Source organism: Vipera berus (genome assembly GCF_964194415.1).
Source record: "Vipera berus genome assembly, chromosome: 1".
NCBI lineage: Eukaryota > Metazoa > Chordata > Lepidosauria > Squamata > Viperidae > Vipera > Vipera berus.
This window is the reverse complement of record NC_138202.1, coordinates 230,407,107-230,426,348: the sequence shown is the minus strand read 5'-3', so window position 1 is coordinate 230,426,348 and position 19,242 is coordinate 230,407,107. Positions and strand designations below refer to the sequence as shown.

General features: G+C 39.1%; 1 protein-coding gene across 1 annotated transcript in view; it reads right to left on the bottom strand.

Annotated features, from left to right (window-relative positions):
• Window positions 1–19,242, bottom strand: part of PRIM2 (DNA primase subunit 2) — a 102,453-nt gene that overhangs the window by 61,159 nt on the left and 22,052 nt on the right. Inside the window, exons 6-7 of the mRNA XM_081318535.1 lie at window positions 15,923–16,018; window positions 13,073–13,210 (exon numbers count right to left, since the gene is read on the bottom strand). Coding sequence (XP_081174661.1) covers window positions 13,073–13,210; window positions 15,923–16,018 — 234 coding nt within the window. The remainder of the gene's footprint in view (window positions 1–13,072; window positions 13,211–15,922; window positions 16,019–19,242) is intronic.

Genomic DNA, 19,242 nt, shown 5'->3' with positions numbered 1-19,242 from the left:
ATGGAATTTTTTTATTTTATTTTAATTCCATTTATATCCCGCCCTTCTCCGAAGACTCAGGGCGGCTTACAAGCTTAGCAGTAGGGCCACCTTCTGGTGCTTGTAGTTTATATGCGCGTAATTAAATAAATCACACACACCCCTTTTTTTGAGGGTGAGGTAGAGTTAGACAAGAATCGCAAATGTAAAATCAACTATTAAGAAAAAGAGAATGTGAGAATTCCTTTATAGCTTCAGGTAAATCACATATAAAAATCAACGGTAAACGAAATAAAAATACAATACACTAAAATCACGAGTTGCACCTTAAAGGAGTCTCACCTAAAAAGCCATAAAGCTTGAGAGGGATTATAAGGGGATGATGTATCTGCTGCTCAAAGATCCCAAGAGGCATCAACTATACTAGAGGTCCCCAAACTTTGGGCACTAGGGACCGGTTCTGTGGAGAGAGATTTTTCCCGCAGACCAGAGGGTGCGTGGTTTTGTGTGCTGACTGCATCTCGCAGATGGGGCTTTGCTTGTTTGTGCAGCCCGGTTGCTGGCATGCTGGTCCTGGTCCACGGACTGGGGGTTGGGGACCCCTGAATTATACAATCAATGAGCTTGCATAGATCAAGACCACAGAGAAAAAGAAATAGAAAATAATATTTCATAATCAAGCCAGCTAGATGATTTTAAGTATTAGGTATTTTGGGTGCTTTTAGTGTTGTTAATCAGCCATTTAAATAAGTTCTGTATGCAAGAAGCACATTACTAACTGAACCTAAGAAACATCAGCGTCAAAAGATTGAGAAATAGTGAGAAGCCTGTTTTGTATATTTTAATCAACAAACACACTGCATAAACTAAGCAATTAGTAATCATTATAACAGTGAGAAAATGTAAGTTAAATCCACACATACTATAGACCGGTGGTGGCGAACCTTTTAGAGACCGAGTGCCCAAACCAGAACCCAAAATCCACTTACTTATCGCTCGGTGCCAAGTGGGCATGGTCCACTGGTGGATGTGGCTATGGTGGTCATGGAAGATTGGGTGGGTGTAGCCAAGGTGGGTGTGGTCACCTCAATGTTGCTCGTGGGGAGGGACACCTGTGGGGGGTGGACAGGGTTGGGGAAGCTCCAGGAGGTCTTTGGCAGGTGGGGCGGTAGGCAGAAGACTCATCCTGTGGGGTGAGGCGAGGCAGGGTGGGGGTGCCATTGCCATGGGGCAAGGCAAGGGCTGGGGCAGCTGCTACCTGACACCATTGGCCCCTGCACACAGAGGCCAGCGAGCGCATGGGGGCCAACGGTGTCCATCAGTAGCCACAGCCTGCCGGCCCCTCGACAGGCGCACTCTGGGGCTTCGCAGCCCATCACCAGCAGTTCAAAGAAGCTGCCTCCAAGATGGATGGTTGGCCTACAGCTGAGGAGGTGATGGAGTGGGTCGTGCCTGGGAAAAGGAGAGCATGCGAGGCCAGGAGGGACAGGATGGTGGGGGGGGAAACCAGCCGTGCCGGGATGCATTCAGCCATGTGGGACCTCGGCAAATTAGCAGGCGGCTGGTTGAAGAGGCACAATTGCCACCTCCAGGGCATGGTGCAGGTGCCCACAGAGAGAGAGCTCTGAGTGCCGCCTCTGGCACTCGTGCCATAGGTTCACCACCACTGCTATAGACTGAACAAAGACTGTACATTAAACAGGAAAGGGGAATATAACTAACACATCATATCAATCTTTAATATCAGTTGATATTGAAACAACTGTATAAACCTGGGGTGAAACATTCAAATAAATTATTAGAATGATCATCACCTCTAAAAAATATCATTATGTGCCAGCTATTGCACCTATCAAGGAATCTGAAATCCTTGAATAACAGTTTTCTGCAAAATATTTATACATTGATTTGGTGTGAGCCTCTCTGACTACAATTGCTCAAAGAATTGAGAGGGGAAAAACCAACCAAAATGGAAACAGAGAATTATATATGATACCATACAAGCGGACTTCTGCTTAGTCAATAAAATTTCCTATCACCTCTGCTAAAATCTCCAGATCCTGCTCTGAAGAATCTCCCAACTTCCAAAACTGAATTGGGTGGAAGTGACACTGTTGGATGCAATCCTCAGATCTCAAAATTTAGATAATTATTTCTAAGTGAACTACTACTATAAAGCAAAGTATCAAGATGATAATGATGTTATCCATTCAGTCATGTCCAACTCATGGTGATTCTATGGGCCAGGCCTCTCCATATCTTCCAATCTTGCACTAAAAGAAGGTCCTTCTATAAAAGTGCAACGTTTAAGAAACTGAAGTTGTATATAAAAATTTTGGTATACTTTTCGTTTCTGAGCAAAAATATTTGATATTAATCTTGTCATACAAGTCTTATTTATTTTGTCAAATGTTTTGCAAGACTATATATCTCATTGATTTGTGGTTCCCAATGATTTCTTAGTATGCACTATGTACTTTTAATTACAAAGCAAAATCTAAAGCATGGTATAAAAATATCTAAACCATGAGTTACTCTTTTGAGCTTTATCAGGTAAAAACAAGCAAACCAAATGTGTTTATTTTTTTTTGTAAACAAGATTCTCAATTCTTTATAAACATATTACCATGCCAGCACATTCTAACTCTGAGTACTATTTTTAGCTTGATTATCTTTCTTAAATTGGTTTCACAGAGTTTCTGAAGCATATTTTAATAATATCAGAATGAAGATTCTTCAGAAACATTCTAAAATAGTATTTATTTTATTTCCACCTGCCTAGGGCATGGGAAATAGGCAAGTAATCTCCTTCAGTTGTTCCATGTGAGGAAAAGAAGTTTTGAGGTCACTAGTTTACTAGAATCGCTGTTGCATCATGATCAACCAGCCTACAGACGACAACATGCTAGACTCATTTTCAGTGATTTTACTTCAGAAAGTCATTAGAAGCTTAATGTTAAGCTCGGTTTTTGAAATGGAACCAATGTAATGTTGTAGCTAAATCAATGATAGCCCTCTAAAAAGAATTGTGTAGTAAATCTAAGCACTTTGTTCTTTAACAGCTTGCCATCTGTGAACATTCCCACCAGTTAAAAATAGATGGTTGACTGAAATGAAACCATTAGAATTACTATAGATTGTATGCGACAGATGGCTTGTTCATGTAACAGTTCCAAGGAACACATTTGTTAACGACTTCTTTTAAGTTGCTGCTGTGGTCTACGGCCTAACAAAATATCTAAACTACGCAATCGTATTTATTTCTTCTTCGACTATAAATGAGGGGAATACCTAAAGGCAATAAGAATTTTGACAAAGCTTGAGAAATTCAGATAGTCTGCTAACTAAGCATACGTAAGTAGTTTTCCATTGCCTTCACCTGGATTACTTTATTGACTTCAGAATGTCACCTACAAACCTTACATTTCCAACCATTCAGGTCCAGTGCTGCTTAGCTCTTTCATTTTAAATTACTGAGGCCTGGATGGGTGCTGCAACTGGCTGGGGACTACCTGAAGTAATTTGAATAATAACATTGTACACTTAACTCAGAATCAACATGGAACTCCAAATCATCACAGAGACCGATCAGTTCCAATTCTGTCAAAGTGTACTGTAAATAACCTACTTGAACTATTCTCCATGTATAAGAGAAAGCTAGGGAAAAGACGGAAGATGTCCACCTATCAAGATTTTAATCTGAAACCTAGCTGATACTTGGCAAAGGACTCTAAAGCACAAGAAAAGTCTTTAACGAAGTAGAATTTACCAGTACTGTATTCCTCGTGTATAGTTCATTTCAATTACCTGCTCAATAGCTCCCTTGTATCTAATTTTACTTTATTTTGGCATAGGCACTTGGCGCATTGTGTCTCCTACAAAGGCCTTGCAAGGAATAATAAGTGATGCACTTCATTGTACAGTGACTGAAACTGTTTAGAAATTTTAAAAAACATTGCAAGTGCCTTGAACTTCCAAGCACAGCCTAACAGATTCTAACTGCTCCATACTACCAGAAATGCAGAGAGAAAAAAATAATAAATGGCACCACAATAATAGGAAGGCATTAAGTGAAATTATACTAAAATGAAAGCACTTCTCTACTGCACTTCAGCATGAGGCATCCATAGGACAAAGTCATTTTAATCATGTTTTATACTGCAGTGTCAAAGTTATTACCTTGTAACCTTGTGTATGCATATTATAAAAATCATCCATTTATGTTACAGCGAATTACTTTGGGTTAACACTCAGAAGTCAGTACACGAAACAAATCTCAAGAGACAAGACCCTCATTAATCATAATTTTCAAATATTAAAGCCGAAACACTTAAAGCCTTCTTCACAGTTTGAAACTTCAGGTGATCAAATATTATTGAACACCATCTGCACAAAACTGCATACCCCTACTCTCAATTCCCGTCAGAGAATGAGGTGGCTGGATGGAGTCACTGAAGCAGTAGGCGTGAGCTTAAATGGACTCCAAAAGATGGCAGAGGACAGGAAGGCCTGGAGGAATGTTGTCCATAGGGTCGCGATGGGTCGGACACAACTTCACAGCTAACAACAACAACTCCTCTCAATTCCAAATAGAATTTACTGGCAAAAGCTACAATGATAGATGATGTTTACAGGTCCAAATAGTGGAGGTGGGGAGGGCAAATCCTTGACAAAAAACATGAAAATATTATTCCATGTGGGAAAAACATTAAGCCTTTCAACTTCTAAGCTCTAAGCCAGAGATTCCGAAACTGTTTTGTCTGAGGTTTTGGAAGTGAAATAGAATGTATATATTTCTTAATAGCTATTTATCTCCCCCACTCCTCTCTGATATCACCATTAAAAAGCTTCAAGTTGTATTTGAAAATACCTTGTGACTCTCAGCACAAAAAGCATCCTATAAATGAGAGATAATGGGCAAATACAAATAATTAACGTATCGTTGAGATGCTAGAATTTGGTCAAGGGGTATACAAAATACAGTCAAGAATATTTGGTTGGTGGCTTTCTTATTTACCATTATCAGAAAGTTTTAAAGTAGACAAAAGAGTTTGTAAAGTAGACAAAGGACAGATTTTGAAATAGAATTGTATACAAATGTGATTGCCAAATGGTATAAACTTGTATTGAAATTTGAAACAGAAGAAAAACAAATGAAAAATAAAGGTATGATAAAATGGATTAAAATGTTGGTTATAATACAGTTAGAACAAAGGAAAATATACGGTTGAAAGGATTGAAATTTATACTACGTTATAATCTTAAAGAGAATTGTTGGTATATGACAGAACTCCCCAACCTTCTAGCTTGGCGGCCTGGAACAAAAGGGAGGAGGAGGGAAATGTGCGCGCACACAGCGGCGGTGCTAGTATGCATGCACATACAGAAGCAAGCCATGTGCACCTGTGGCAGTGCACTGGCATCCACACGCATGTACAAATGGTCACTGGCGCCCGTACAAACGGGTTGCTGGTGCCCATGCACATATGCAAATGGGCCGCTAGCACCCGTGTGATGCTGGTGGTGGTGCTAGTGCACCTGCGCATGTGCAAACAGGGCCACTGGTGCCCATGCAACAGCGCTACCATGAGTGGGGGGCTCGCCAGCTATTCCCGCGGCCCGGTGGCTAAGAGGCCACAACCCGGTACCGGGCTGCAGACTATAGGTTGGGGACCCCTGATATATGACACAAAGTAACTGTTTAGAATGCATAAAGGCACTTTGCATTCCATTGGAAATATGAACAAGAAGGGTTGTGATCCACAGCTTTTTTGCTCATCCACCAAGCATCATATGGATGTTACAATGCTTGGTGGATGTGCAAAAAAAGTGGATGTGGATGTGCAAAAAAGCTAGAAATTATCTACTTTTTATGATGCTTGGTAGATGTGCAAAAAAGCTAGAAATTTTGGATTTAAATTATTATTATTATTATTATTATTATTATTATTATTATTATTATTATTATTATTATTAATTTTATTTGTATACCGCCCTTCTCCCAAAGGACTCAGGGCGGTGCATACACTGATTCAGAGGTTTTAAAGATTAATATATAATTGACACTAGAATTCTTCTGCTTGGCACTTATGGACAAAGAATTGGAAAAAAAGACATGGAACGTAGTTGTATATAATCGCAGTGACATTATTGAATGCACAAAGATGGAAAGATTTGTCAATACCTACAGTGGAGGAATGCTTAAAGATGATAGAATTTGCTAACGTGACGCAATTGACTTGTCTGGTTAGAGAAAGAACAAAATCTATGTTTATTGCTGACTGGAAACCCCTATACACTTTTTGCATAAAACAGAAAAAATATACTTATGATTTATGATTTTAATAGTTAGATAAGGAAAAGAGTCCCAATGTGATTTTTAAGGAAAGAGGTAAATTTATATATGTACTTATAACTGCTGTAGAGAAGATTGGAAGCCACATCTTCTTCTTTTTTCTTTTTCTTTCTTGCTCTCTCTCCTCAATTTCTTTTCCTTCCCCCCCTATCTTACTCTATATTAGTTTGTATGAGTTTTTATCTTTGTTTTTAAGACTTCCATAAAATTATATTTTAAAAAATCTCTTCCTCCTGGAACTTTCCCTGACAGGGAGGGAGGGAGCAAGGGAGGAAGGAAACAAGGAAGGGAGGAAGGAAGACCAGATTTAAAGTTTCTAGAAAATGATAACTTTTTTCACTTACTTTAAGAAAGATACACTTTAAGGTAAAGTTACTGAGATTCATTGCAATAATAAAGATATCAACGAGAAGCTACTAGGACATTTTCTGCTCATGCAATATATATTACATATATATTTCAGCACATAAAATCTATGAATAACAAATCTCGATGTTGCTGATAGCAAACAATGTTTAGCAAAATTATGATAGCATATTTGTATTCCATTCATTAGCAACTTGCTTGGAGTCTGGCATACGTTGAAATATTAAAAAATAAAGTGATCTTGACTGCTGTATGGATTAGTAAACATAATAACGGATACAGATATACACTACCAGATAATAAGACATTAGAAACAGATCTAGTTCTGGTGGTAGATATCTGGATTACTTACAATAGATTGATTCAATTCCCAAGTATTTGACAACAGCAATAAAATAACCTACCTCCTGCTAAGCAGCCCCAAATTACACTGTTGAAATGTAGAAATCAGTTTTGATAAGCAATCAATTTCTGACTGAGAAGAGTGAGAGCTGTTCAGTTCTGGCACTCAGAACAAATCCCAAGCTTTAGAAACTCTTTAATTTTAACTGTATATTTTGTACACATGGATTTTAGGATTTATTGGAATACTAGCATACCCTCTGATTTTAAGTTAGTATATCTAACACTGTAGGATTCTTCTTTTATGACATTTGTTTACCATATGTTCCTTTTAAAAAAAATAGTTTTGTGACCTGTGCAATGTCTGCTTTTCCTTCTGCCTTGGCTTTTTGGAAGCAGCAACATACTTTTCTTTTGGCTTTCCTCCAAAAGGTCAACAAGACGACAAAGAGGATTTAACAACATGGTGTTGAACCAATGGCTGGACTATCTTTTTTTATAAGCTACTGGTATAGAGCAGAAGGTTAAGGATTATGTTAGTTTTAGTTCAAAAACATCTAGAAAGTTCTGGATAATATATTATTATGAGGTGAAGAGATGGGATAATGTTTCTCTTGCCCTGCTATGACTTTTGGCAAGGCAGGAAAAGAAACAACTTCTTACTTTCAAAACTTTTCTTCTAATTGAGAGGTAAGAAACGGATTCATCCTCAATAGCAATAGCAAAAGCACTTACACTTATATACTGCTTTACAGCCTCTTAAAGAGGTTTATAGAGTCATCATATTGTCCCCAACAATCTGGGTCCTCATTTTACTGACCTCAGAAGAATGGAAGGCTGAGTCAACCTTGAGCCGGTGAGAATCGAGTTGCCAAACTGCTGGCAGCCGGGAGTCAGCAGAATTAGCCTGCAGACCTGCATTCTAACCGCTGCGCCACCACGGCTCATCCTACAGCTTGCCAATAAATGGCTGACCACTGTTATATTTATTCGGGCCCTTGATTTATCCTTCCTCCATTATCTCTCTAATGTACCATATTCAACATGATACAATTGAAGACTGAATTAGATAATCAGAACACAAACTGTGCCCTCGCCTCCCACTGAATAAAAGTTCTATGAATTTAGCTGCCTTTAATAAAATTCAACTTCAGGTCCATTTATCAAAATATGTATTCGTAAAATTATATTTTATGCTTTAGCAACTATAAATTGAAAGGGATATACCATACTAAATGCTTTTTTGCATTTGGACACCATCATGCAAAAATTTTGAAGTGAAAATGTGCGAACGTTTTCTACAATTTTCAAGTACAAAGTTGATGAATCAAACTGCCAAAGGGTTTGCAAGAAGGAACTATTTTATTGTTCTTGTGTTTCCTAGCAACAAATATCTTCTCCATCAGAACAAGATGATTTTGTAAACAGTCTGTTCATGTTCGGGGGTGACTATATGTCAAGCAAAGCAATGTGGAGACACGTGACTTTCTGAACAGAAATAGCAGACATGTGCAAAATGTTTCAACCTCAATATTCTAACCTCATAGCAGCTGCGTTGAATTTTCTGAGCATGGAATAAAGTGCTGTGATTTAAAACATCAAAGTAAGTTTCAGTGTTTTTGAGGGGTGCCGTTTTAAGTGCTCCAACTGTTCCAAGCAGAGCAGTTTGGCTATAGTTTTGTAACAAGTACCGGTAAATGGACTGTAATTTTCTAGGCCTTTTCCAGCCTAGCAGGGACTAGTCATGACTTTTCTGCTATTAATTTAGACTGGATGGGTAATATGGGAGGGGAATGTTAAGAGGGAAGCAGCTAAGACGGACAATGGATGGCTCAACGATTGTACAACTGCTAGCCTATCAGGTAAATTATTGTTCTGTTTAAAACAAAACAAAGCCTTTGTTAAGTCAAAGTTAAGAGTTCCTAAGATAGGTGACTTCTAGGAGCTTGTTCTGCTCTTCATTCTGCAGATAAGCAATGCAAAGGTCATGTATGAATGTGCACACATAGGTGCGACTAATTCTGCAGAGGCAATGTACCTCTTCCTAAACTCTTGCTTTGTTTAATTTTACTGTTATTCACGCAATCCCCTTTTTTTCTTTTCTCATTTCTGCTTGTAGACAAAGCCACAAAGCAAGAAAAAACATCAGCAAGAACGATACAGGTGCTCTTACACTTGGCAGGCAAACTGTAAAAAAAAAAAGCAGAGCCTATAATGAAACTAGCCAAGGGCATTTTAAAAAAAAAATATCAAAACAATCAGGAAACTGCACAGGGAAGATGTACTAACTGAAAATAAAATTCAGAAGAACGTTCATTGAATATTCTCTTTGGACATCCAGCTAATATTCTGCAGTGATCCAGAAGGTTTCTATTAAGAAACTGAAAAGACCTCTGTTCTTTCTGTTATGGCAGACAGGGCTGTGATTTTTTTTTATTACAGATGCTAATAATCTAAATCGGACATGTCAAACACAAGGCCCGGGGGCCAGATCCGGCCCGCGAAGTGGTTTCATGTGGCCCGCGAAGCCATCCTGGAAACAGTGAGGGAACGGCCTCCACTGCCTTGGCCCTGGCCCAGAGACCCTCCTTCTGCCAGAGACCCTCAGATCTGTCCCACTCCTGCCCAGGCCCCCATAGGCACCCTTGATGCGAACGATGTAGAGCTGGCCACGCCCACCCAGTAAGCCATACGCACTCTAGCCACGCCCACCCAGTAGGCCACGCCCACCCTGGCCATACCCACCCGGCCCCCTGAGGGCAACTGCAAAGCTGATGCGGCCCTCAATGAAATTGAGTTTGACACCCCTTATCTAAATTATCTAGAATGCTTTCTAAGCCGTATACTTAAGTAAATTTTTGTCATTTACGAACAAGTACCATTTGGCGTGTGCTACAACTTCATCTATTCTTACAGCCCTGCAATGGTAAACAGGGGGCAGTGTTAAATGATCATAAGTCAAGGAGTACTTGTAATAAGTTGAATGCAGTGGGAAATGGGCTTCTTAAGCCGCATGTGTGTTAGTTAAAACAAGGGGGGAAAAGAATCAGGAATTAACAGGTGCTAAATAAATGTGGATCGAATAGAAAAGCAAGTGGCCAATATGAAAGGATCACATTGAGGTGATTTGTTCATATAACTAGGAGGAATGAGGACAAAATCATAAAACAAATATATGAAAGATGAGGAAATGGGCTGAAAAGAGGAAAAAAAACCTCTTTTTTCGCAGGAGTCTTCCCAGACTGGCAGTTTGCACCTGGGCCAGCCTAAATAAGGTTTAATGGCATTTAAGGGGAGGAGAGTTGAACTTTGCCTTCTCGCGCCTACATAACAATTCCAGACTAATTCCCTACTTGACTCTCCCTCGGGCTCAGCCAGTCTTTCGTTCTTTTACCAAGATAAACTAAGGAATTAGAACATAGCACAAGGTCCAAATTCTTGTAATTTTAGATTATTTCTGGGATTCAGTGACATCAAGTCTAATCTATTTCAGTATTATACAACTTGGAATCAAATTTAAAAAAACAACCTTAATTAATAAATCTTCAATCCTATACAAAATGTCATTTGTTTCCTGAATATTAAATAGTTACGGGTCTTATTTGATTTATTTCCCTTTTCCAAGAATCTCCTTAGTGAGAAGAAAATATACAGCTTGCAAAATTCACACATAATAGGCACCAAAGATCTGTATCAGTTAAGAGATAAAGCCTCCCTAAAAATTTTAACTTTAGCTAACAGTTATTTCTGGTTTTTATGTATGTTATAATTGGGCATTATCAGAGATGGCATAACTGGGTTTCTGCTTTGTGGGGCAGGGGGAAATCTTCTGCCATTTTTGGTTGCATCTGTTTAATAAAATCCTTATCACTTAGCAAACATCCAGTCTTTAAGTAGTTCTTGACTGTATTCATATTTGAATCACATAAAGCAATAAACTTCACAGAAGCATGAATTGTATTGGTATTCATATCACATACTTTAATTTTAGAATATCAAATGGCATCAAGAAATAATCTAGCCAAAAAAGAATTCCTACGTGCAAAGAAAAGAAAGCATATTCCAACTGGAGTGGATTAATAGAACACTAAATAGCACTAAATTAAATGGAGACATGCAATGTAACATGCTTAATATACAGACGTTAGGGGAAAATACGTACTTTTTCCTCAGGAATATGAGATGAATCCAAGACAACTCTGACAACACAGGTTAAAATACAGCCTTTCCTATGTTTTTCAACAGCTTAGAAAATCTGTTAATTAAAATCATAACACCTTTTGATACAGAGCTAGTTTGGTGTTGTGGTTTAGGTGCTGGTCTAGAAATCAGAACACAATGAGTTTTCGTTCTCCTTTAGGCAAGAAAGCTGGTTTTGTGTGACTTTGGAGCACTTACTCTCTCACAACCCAACCCACTTCCTTAGAGGTTCCAGGAATTTCTATCCTAGTATAGGACAAATAAATCTGGCAAGAGGTAAAAAATCAAACTGTATTTCTTTTAAAAAAGGAATCGAAGAAATATATGAAACCCAATTTAAAAAATCTATACGAAGTTCCCAGTAGACCACAAGACACTGTTCGCCCACAATAATTAATGACCATGGGATAACGATGGCTTTCATCTTAAATATCAGCTCCCAAGAAATTAAAAAGCAGAAAAGTAAATCTTGAACTCAAATTACACAGAATGCCCTAGTTGTACAGAGAAAAAAGATAAGAGAGAATAAGGCTTCCAAAGCATAAAGACAAAATAAATTAAAAAATACAATCTCTAACTGGAGCAGGGGTCTTGAAACGTGGCCCTTTTATGACTTGTGGGCTTCAACTCCCAGAATTCTGGGAGTTGAAGCCCACAAGTCATAAAAGGGCCACGTTTCAACACCCCTGAACTAGAGCAATTCTTTGTTCCTTAAAAGTTACTTCAATGCTGTACTATAACAAAGTTCTCTGATTTTTTGGCTTCATGGTATACAGTAATCTCAGCCACTCATCAGAGCAATTGGGCTGAAGATACTCTCCACTTATTTTCTTAACTCAGACACAAAAACCACTTGCTCCATACCTCCTTCTGCCTCTAGTTTTAAAAGAATACAGTTTTGTCCCATGCAGAAAATGAATCTCCTGAGTGTATGCTATAAAACCCATGACTGAGAAAAGATGTGTATCAAACTCTGATACTGCCTGGCATTTAACTGACAGGGTGATTGTAGGATTGTGCACCATGATTGCCTATTTACATCATTCTTCATCTCATTAATAATACAAATTTAACAAACTTGCTCCCACAATCCACAATTCTGGCCATCTAAAGCCTATTACAGTATAAAGATGTTAATTAAGAGTTTAGGAGGGATAGATCACTTCCCAATGACAAAGATTTAGTCTATCAGCAAGAATAATAAGGTGCTTCATAATAATACTTCAGGTTCAAGATACCACTAGACCAAGCGAAGTCCAAAACTGCTAAAGAATTCCTGGAAGCCTGGCACTCGGACAAATCAGCCAGCAACAAGTACACAGAGATAAGCAACACCTGCATATCATTCAAAAGAGGCAATCAGAAAGCTAAAAAGAAAACAAAAAGACCAAAATTGTTCCTCGCCAGCAGTCAATACCCAGATAAACAGAGATGATTACCAGGATTAACAACAGACACAACCACCAAACACAACAGCTTAATCAAAGAACTACCAAGAACACTCCCACCAATGTGGACAGGGCAAGCTATTAACAGAAAACAAACCCCACCCACTTCTAGCACTGATGATGTTTACCTCGTTGAATTATAAAACACCTGCAAGAAAATAATCCAGTTCAGAGAGCATTCAGGATCCCGCAATAAGAGTAAAACTTTTTCACATGACTATAATTTCTAAGCTTAAAATACTTCAATGCTGCAAGCTAAATCTACCCAGCTGAAATCAGTCTTTTCCCCTGACTGGACACAAAGCTGATATTTGTGAACAGAAAACAAGTAAGGGACCATAGAGAACACAGCAAATTAGGAAGAAGAAAAAAAAATACATACTGCCAGAGCTTTTGATAGTTTGGTTCTGTAATTGTTCAGGACAATGGTAACAAAATCCTGCTGAGGAACATAGGCATATCCACCAAGCAAGTAAACTTTTCTTACACGAACTAAATCCGCAGCATCACAGAAAGAGACCTGTTTTTTAAAAAAAAAGTATGATCTGTAAAAAGAATAGGCTACAATTTTATTTCAATTAATTATACAAAAAAGCACTATTCAAAACTCCAATAAATCACTTTTATCCAGCCTAGAGTTGGATAATAACCTGGTACCAAGCCAGCCAATATATCATTTGACTTTTTGAGGTGTGAGTGATGGCTCCTGCAATCCAAAACATCTGGAGAATTAAAATAAATTAATTTTAAACACCCAGAAAGAAATGTTTCATTTCAAGCCATGTGATGTGGAATTACAATCTAGTTTTCATCGGATTATGTTGAAACTAACTTTATCAGTCATGCTGGCTGGAAATTCTAGGCACACAGTCCTGATAGGATCTGGATTAGGGAGAACTAAAGTAAGAATATCTAGATCAGGCATGTCAAACTTGCGACGTCGCCTGACATATCAGGACTTCTTCCCCATTGCCGGCAATGGGGTGGGCGTGGTTTCGGCGTGACACATCCAGCCTGCGGGCCGGCACTTTGACATGCCTGATCTAGATGTCACAAAGTATGTATTATACAACTTCATGAATTTGTATGTAAATTGACATGACTGCAAATTGCTGATCAGATATTTTTATTTAACAAAAGATACATATTTAAAACTAAATATGTTGATATGCAAATGCATCAGAATGAACCACATTGTTTTAGTACCCATTACTTCTGACAGTCTTTCCTGAGACAAATAGAGACCAATGAAGATGGCCACATGAATCTGGTCGGGATATCACACAATGTTTAGGAGGGTGGGGTCATATCACAAGAGAGCACATGGTCAATATATCTATACATAGGAGACAAAGTATAACCAATGAAGGGTTTCTGTTATTTTCAGATATTAAAATTGTTTCTAAATTATTTCTAGAACTCAGAGCAATCAAGCCTGCTCCCTGAAGTAGGACACAAGACCTTGTTGAACGCATTAATGAGCTCTGTGAAGCAGATCTGAAGTAGCACTTGTAAGTTCAAGTTTCAGCAAAAGCTTCTTCAGACAAAGTGCAACTCTTTCTTAAATGTAAGTTACATTTCAATAGCCTGACACTTTCAGTACTTTCACCCTGGAAAAATATTCATAAATTTTTAGCACAGCTATTGGTAGTTTACTGTAGTATTAGGATATAGATCAGTACAAGTAGTCCTTGAGTTTCGACCACTTATACAGAAGAGCAGGTAGAGCTGGAGGGTGGAGTTAATTTGTGTCATCACTTGGGATCTGTTAAAGGTAAAAGGTAAAGGTTCCCCCGCACATGCGTGCTAGTCGTTTCTGACTCTAGGGGCCGGTGCTCATCTCCGTTTCAAAGCTGAAGAGCCAGCGCTTGTCCAAGGACGTTTCTGTGGTCATGTGGCCGGCATGACTAGATGCCAAAGGTGCACAGAGCACTGTTACCTTCCCACCGGAGTGGTCCCTATTTTTCTACTTGCATTTTTACATGCTTTCGAACTGCTAGGTTGGCAGACGCTGGGACGAGTAACAGGCGCTCACTCTGCTACGCGGCACTTGGGATTCAACCCGCCAAACTGCCGACCTTCTGATCAACAAGCTCAGTGTCCTAACCCACTGAGCCACCGCGTCCTGTTACGTTGCCACAAAGAATCGACGTCCAGCCTCCCTTGAATTCAGTTGACCCTTATCTAGCGCCAATTTAAAGCTGACCATTAGTTCACTAGATTCTTATGTGTAGGCTTGAATAATAAATCTTCTGAACTGAAACTTAAGGTGTGGTCCTTTGCACCTGACAGTTCATTCAGCAACCACTGAAAGTTGCAGCAGCACTGAAGAAAGGGTTCCTGAAGTTACAGCCATTACAGCCACCAGTCACATGAAGCAAAATCGGGTCGCTTGGCTGTCCGCCTACACTTATGACTGCAGCGGTGCTTCTATTCTCTCTCCCTGCCTATCTCCCACTATCTGTGCCCTTTTGGCCTCCCTTGTGCTCTGCCACCCCAACTGACTTTTCCCATCTTCTTGCTCCCATTGCTGGGCTGATCCAGGCTGATGCAGCTGGGGCTTCACAGGGCAGTTGCAGTTTCCTGCTGCGCTGCTGGGTCAGGGTGGCTACAGCTTTCTACGGTGGCTGTGGCTTCATGATGTACAGAGGCTTGTGGGTTTCTTACAACCTTAGAGCCGCGGCATGCCAAGAAGCCCCTGCACCACAGCTTTGCAACCAGCCACCAAGCAGCGTGGTTCTGGGACTCTTGCTGGCCTACAAGGCAGGGTGCAGGTTGGCCCAAAGGGTGTAGGTAAGGGGAAGAGGCAGTTGGGGGAAGCTGAAGGGGAGGCAGTGACTGTCCTTGGAAGGACCGAAGTTCAGATCTGGGAGGGACTAAGCTGGGAATGGCTCGGAGTGGGGTGGGTTCTTGGCTAATGACTAACAAAATTTGGTTAATGATGGCAACGAAGACTGCAGGGATTGCTATCACTAAGCAATGTGATCACATGACGTTGAGCTTTTCAACGGCGTTGTTTAGCAAGGGAAAATCCAGTCCCATTTGCCATTGTAACTTGAGGACTACCTGTAAATCAACCACCCATATCCTTGGCGGCCCATATTTTACACAAAAAGAAAGAACCGGCATATGAAACAACAACATTGCTCTTTTGAACAGAAAAATAGTAAAATCAGGAAGAGAACAATAGAGAATTGTAACTTATCATCACAGTTGCCATCTGCCGGCTTACCTTGTAGAAGACATTATTTTTCAGTTCATTTGCACCAATTCCAGGTGTTGCATTGATTAGCTTGTCTACCATGTTCAGCTTTTCAGTTTCTGGAAGCTAAAATAATTGACATATTTTTAATATTCATTGACAGTTCTTTTAAGGCAACTGTACCTGAATAAATAACTCTAGATTAACTCTACAGAAGCGTGAAAATTATAAGATTTAAAAAGATATTAAGGGTTAAAAAGGAAGGCATGCATGAAAATGATAAAAAGTAGCACATAGTCTAATATAATTGAGTAGCAGCAAGCTTCATGTACACATACTTTCACTCTGTTCCCATATTGTGGAGGCTTTTGCTTAGTTTTACTTAGCAGAGCATCATCTTGTCATCCTGAACAATGAATGGTAATTATTTAGACCAAAAAAAACCCGAACCAAATCCTATTTTACGGACCAGGATCATTTCAACATCCCATGGTTCATGTGGATCACAGCTCCCTGAAGCTTGGGCTCGTCATGTGGAAACTATGACTTACCACTTTATTGGAATGCAATTATGGGGGTGCATGTAAAATACAGTTTCAAAACCAAAAAAAGTCATTGTATCCCAGCAATTCCGCTGAATCTTCATTCTGACCACAATTGGGCCAAAACAAAATCTGAGGGCACCCCAGGATGATCATTTGGATCAAGCAGAACGATGAAATGTGTCACTCTCTGTGTCCCTTCCACCTTCCCATGTCCTGGGTGTCACCCCATCTTCACAGCATTCTCATTTCTTTCCCTCCCTCCCATCAACCACTGCTACCACTGGCCTGTGCAACCATTTCTTCTCACAATGGTCTCAGCAGTAAGGAAGAAGCTCCCAACATGGCATTTCTGCTCAAAACATTTTGGTCACATTCAGAACAAATAACCCAATTTCACTCTCTATATGAACCAAAACATCTAAAATAATCATATTTCAGTCTAAGTATTGACTACCCCGAAACCAGAGTTATGTACAGACTTTTCCATACATAGAAATGTTGCAGTCGTTATTTCTTTGGCTGTAGAGTATTTTAAAGCCATCAAATATTCAACTCATCACAACTTCGGCAAACATCAGGATGAGGTATAATAAATGGTGTAAAGCTTCAGAATGAAGATCCGAACCGTAAAATTCATCCCATCAAACTGTACATAATCATAAGAACACGTGTAGAAGTACATGTTCTGTAATAGTGTAAACCGCACACAAAGGCAGAAGTTTATAAAGTGAGAACACAATGTTTTAATAAACTTTTCTCAACATTTACAATGTCTAATTTTCGAATTGCTCAGTTACTGAAGAGATGGCTCTCTCACTGCTCCAGCTCATCCAGGAAATCTGATGAAAGGTTAAGTGCAATGATTTAGAAAATCCCAAGTGGTATCAGATTAGAAAACAGAATGTCAGTTCTAACAACTGGCATTCACATATGCACATATTAACCATGCATTCAGCAACGAAATTCTCATATTCTCCAGTTTTGTTACAGTGAAGCAAATTTTTGAGTTCCAAAGTGATTAATATGAGTGCTACCTTCCAATCCACTAATACTACAGCACATAGCTCAAAACATGTACAAGATATTGAACTGCAAGGGAAAAGAGGATTTGTGCCTTTCCACAGCAAAATTAAAATGAGCTCTGCATTATTAAAGCTATGTTATTCTTTGTATGAGTCTGATTTTCCAGGATTCTGTATGTTAGCATTGTGAACATAAAATAAACAAAAGATTTTATTTTATTCAGACAGCAATTCACTGAGCATTTCATTAAGAACAGCAGTAGATATTTGGCGTAATATACAAATAAGCTGAAGGTGCTACAGATTTCTATGCCAATGTCTTCAGCTTCATTTAGAACCAACTGTAAACAGAGGTCGGCAGAAATTGTTGCATTTATACTTAAACGCTTCATACAGGTCAATCCTTCCTGCTTTATTATTCCTCTGAGTGTACTGTGAATTTGTTTTGCTGTTGTTTTTAGTCCTTAAACATGTATTTAAAACTTCTTTCACTAAGGATGGAAGGAGACTCACCTAGTGCTAATAGCTAAAAAGCAGTTGACATTTATTAGGTTTAATTTATTACGGGACCACAAAAAAGACCTTCCTGGTGGTGGCCTCTTCTCTATGGAATATCATTCCATCAAAGGTACAATTGGTTGCTACCTTTCCTAAAAGGCCCCGAAGATGTAGTTTTGTCAATGGACCTGGGGACCACAAATGGAAATAGAACTGATCAAGGGGCTGATTAAATTGTGTTGTTGCTACCCTGGGAGGGGGGGGGGAGAGGGGGCGCTGTATGGTGTGACTTGTATATCAGTTGGGTGGCCATATAAATTTTTCATAAATAAATAAATAACAACCAATTTCTGAAAGTGACCAGAAAAGGAAATATGCAAAGTTAGTGACCTTTCAAAGATACAACTGCTGGTTGAGGGAGATGGCTATTCTCTCATCTCCTAACCTGCTTTCCTTGTTACCTACTGGGAGGAGGCTTCATGGTATCCGCAGCAGAACATCCAGATTCCGCCATCGTTTCATTCCATACAGCATTAACCTTGTGAACTCTCAGGCTTCCTCCTTCCGTTATATATTCAAGATGGACAGTATTTAATATTTATTTGTTATGTATATGTAGGGGTGTGGGTCTATACATATGTTGACTATAGTATGTTTAGGTGTGTATCATGTATGTGTTTCACTTTGAGAGCGGGCAACTAAATTTCATTTCTGATGTGTGCCGTTGTGTCCACAGTAAAAAAAATGACAATAAAGGTTATCTTATCTTATCTGAGAGCTGTAAACCCATGAGAGTCTACTGTCTTGCAATCTCCTCACAAGGAGCAACTGTCTGGAGCACTTGTGGATAATCTCAAGTCCTTTCTCTGTCCAGGAAGAAATTATCAACGAGCAGGACTATTCACCAGCTCTTTATTCTGTCACGCTTGTCAGCTCCACTTCGCACTGAACCATTATCCATCTGCCATTTCTTCCCCGAAGGTCAGCATACCACATGCATTTGTGCCAGGTGAACCTTACATTATGAAACCCATTCTATCAAGTAGCCTATTCAAATTATTTAAAAAAAAATATTTTTAAAAAATTTAGATCTGTAAAACGCTAAGTCTTTGCATTTAAGACAGAATGAGCATAGTTAAGTTCTGGTTCATTCTGAACTATTTTTACAATTTACAACTTCAACTATAAAAGCACTCTGGGGAGAATCTATTTAGATATCTCTTGAAAATCAGCATCTGTTTCTCATCAAACCGAGAAAATTAAGAAATTGAAACTCTTAATGAGC